Source organism: Aedes aegypti, unplaced genomic scaffold, assembly GCF_002204515.2.
Source record: "Aedes aegypti strain LVP_AGWG unplaced genomic scaffold, AaegL5.0 Primary Assembly AGWG_AaegL5_hic_scaff_2337_PBJ_arrow, whole genome shotgun sequence".
Classification (NCBI taxonomy): Eukaryota; Metazoa; Arthropoda; class Insecta; order Diptera; family Culicidae; genus Aedes; species Aedes aegypti.
The window spans coordinates 1,068-4,409 of NW_018735858.1; the positions used below are offsets into that span (position 1 = coordinate 1,068).

Consider the following 3,342-nt stretch of genomic DNA (forward strand, 5'->3'; position numbering starts at 1 on the left):
AGCGCGCACAATTTAAATTTTGGACTTACTAGTAAAATAGAAAATCAAGTTTCTCAGGACTTCGAAAATATTCTCAATCAGGAGAACGTTTTCGAAAATTCATGGGAGACTGATTTGGAAGAAGTGAGAACTATTATTAAAAAAATCAAAAATATGAAAGCTCCTGGCGATGATGGAATTTTCTACATCCCCATCGAGAAACTTCCAGAAAGTAGCTTATCATTCTTAGTTTATATATATATATATATATATATATATATATATATATATATATATATATATATATATATATTCAACAAATGTCAAATTTGGAAAATTCTTTTTAAAAACCCCAAAAAATAAGTTTCGGCCAGCCTGCAACTCAAAATTTCCAGTTATGCGTGAAATCGTTACTCTTCATCTTGGACAATGTGGCAACAAAATCGCCCAGACATTCTGGGAAACTATCTGCGAGGAGCACTGCCTAAACGAGCGCGGCCAGTTTATAGGGAAACACTTTCTGCCACTTCAACGGATCAACGTGTACTTTGAGGAAGCTCCCTGCTGCAATTTAGTACCAAGGGCAATCTTCGCCGATCTGGAGCCGGGTGCGATGGTCGGTTTGAAATGCAGCCGCTTCGGGCAGCTCTTTTCCCCGGAAAGTATGGTCAACGGGATGCTAGGAGCTGGGAACAATTGGGCCCGAAGCTACCACACGGAAGGCGCCGAAATGTTGGACAGGATCATGAATGTGGCCCGAAAAATGGTGGAAGGTTGTGATTGTTCCCAGGGGTTCCAAATGGTGCATTCGATTGGCGGTGGAACCGGATCCGGATTGGGAACATTGATGATGGAGAATCTGAAGGATGAATATGGATGAGTATAATTTTTAATTTCTTTATTTCTATAATTTTACGGTAAGATACTTTAATATCACTATATATGATATATTACTATATATTGGGTATTGGGGAGGGGTAGCCTAAGGGAGTTAATTGAACTGTTGACTGGATGAAAGTGCGTGGGGTCGCCAGCCTTTTATCATGAGAAAACAGCCTTAGTGTTGTCTTCCAAAGGTCTTCAAAGATGTTAACTAGCCCTGCTACAACAAACCATCAGGTAGATCATACCATCCCGGTATGATTCTGCAGCCATAGGTAATCCTTGCGCTGATGGTGGCTAAATAATCATCATCATCATCATCATCATCATCATATATATATATATATATATATATATATATATATATATATATATATATATATATATATATATATATATATATATATATATATATATATATATATATATATATATATATATATATATATATATATATATATATATATATATATATATATATATATATATATATATATATATATATATATATATATATATATATATATAGAATTCCAGACATATAATATATAAATTATGATTTCAATAGTACACTTTTTTTTCCATTTCCATTTCAATAAATAATGGTAATCAATTGAAAAAGTGTGGTGTTTCTTTATTCTGTAATACAGGTCGTCGGACTCGATTATCCGAAGACTCGATTATCCGCAATTTTAGACTCGATTATCCGGAATTTGTGTTTTGATGTTCTTGTTTTTCGATTTTTTTGCATTAATCTGAGATAATTTGGTATTGCAATATACAACATGAATGGTTTTGCAGTTTTGAACGTATTTAAGAAAAGGGGGGTTTGAAAAAGTGGTTTTTTGTGTATGATGGTCAAAGAATTTTTTGTCTTGTAGAGACCCCTACTGTTCCTAGGAATAATTTCTGGCTGCGCCACCGCATCATATAAATAAAACAACGAAAAAAGATAATATTTAAGTTCTTTTATCGAAGATTTCAATTTTTTTCTTAGTGATTCAATTATCCGGAGTGAAAAAAAATCGATACTCCGGATTTCGAGTCCGATCTGTATTTGAAATCTTAAAGATGTTGTAAACGGGATGGTAAAATCATTTAATACATTCCTGGAGTACTGATGGTTTTCTTGAAAAATTTCGAAAGGAATCTTTTGAAGTAATTTATGCTGAAATCACTGAGTTAATTATCCTCAGAAAAAAAAAATCGTTGAATTTTTGAAGGTATCTGAAACGTAATCCTTAGAAAGTTTCTGAAAATTACAAAATGAACTTCGTTGGAGTTCATTTTGTATTTTATTTCAAACAAACTTTGGACAAAATGATTTTTATGGCATTTCTTTCATCAAAAAATATTCGTCACTCAAAAACAAAAAGAGTTGGGAAATGTACAAATTTCCCTACAATACTCAATTAAAGCTGTATATGAATCATTGCTTTCCAGAGTTATTTTGCCAACTAATATTTCCACTTCAATGGAAATTCACTCTTGATCATTTTTAGTAAACAAATGTATTTTTGAACAAGAAAAAAAACATGAACAGTAGGCGCATTAATTGACATTTTGGCCATTAAACGAGTTTAACAACATATCAATATAAGTTCCATTACTTAAGTCATAGTTCTACAAAAGCTTGGGCATCGTTTATTTCAATAGTCGATTTCACATTAGCGCCTTAACTTTTGACGGCGTTCACCTTAGTTTTAAGGTGCATCGGACCCCAAAAACCCTAGCTACGCAGTGGGGCCGCACATATGGGAGAGTGTCTTCAAAATTTCCTCTTATGAGTTTTAAAAAAAATGGCTTCACGTCACAACAGAATAAGAGAGTTTGAAATAGTTAGTTATGCAACAAGTTGCAAAATGATGATTTTTTCAGCGACGAGGCTATCATTTGAACTATTCGGGGTAGTGACCCATTCGTGGTGGGTAGACAATGTTACATTTATTTAATCGTTAAACAAACTATGGATGGTTCGTCACTATAAGCGTTGGTTATACCCTTCTCTCTGTTTTACAAAAATATAGATAAATGTATCTATTCTTTTATTTATTTTTCGCAATTGCAAAATACGTCTAATACCTATAACCTTTGATTAGTTTGATATACAAATGTCGACGCACTGACACCGATTAAATTGAGGCTACAGGAATCGCATCACTTGAAGGTAAATCCTGATGATGTATTCTTTAAACCCTCCCACTAACGTAACTCCTCTCTTTGAAAACCATGGAGATGCAGAGGTGATCTCGATCTCTAGTAGCAATGGACGTAAAATTAACATTCTTTCTCTTCCTCGATAACCGTAAGAACATTGCACTATGGGCCAGGGACGCAATCTGGCGGGACAAAATTAATAACTCGGAGCATTTCCGGCATTAACGGATAGTTCGTAAATCGTCCGCATAGGTGGCGCCACAACCTAACTTTTTACTGTGGCGTTTTAGAGAGTTGCCATGTTCGGCAAAGTTGTTCATTTTG

General features: G+C 34.2%; 1 protein-coding gene across 1 annotated transcript; it reads left to right on the forward strand.

Moving 5' to 3' along the window:
* The first annotated feature begins 315 nt into the window (after window positions 1–315).
* LOC110681008 (tubulin beta-2 chain-like) lies at window positions 316–902 on the forward strand. Its single transcript, XM_021856773.1, has one exon. It carries the CDS (start codon window positions 377–379, stop codon window positions 857–859), a length of 483 nt encoding a protein of 160 aa, XP_021712465.1. The 5' UTR covers window positions 316–376; the 3' UTR covers window positions 860–902.
* Window positions 903–3,342: the final 2,440 nt, after the last annotated feature.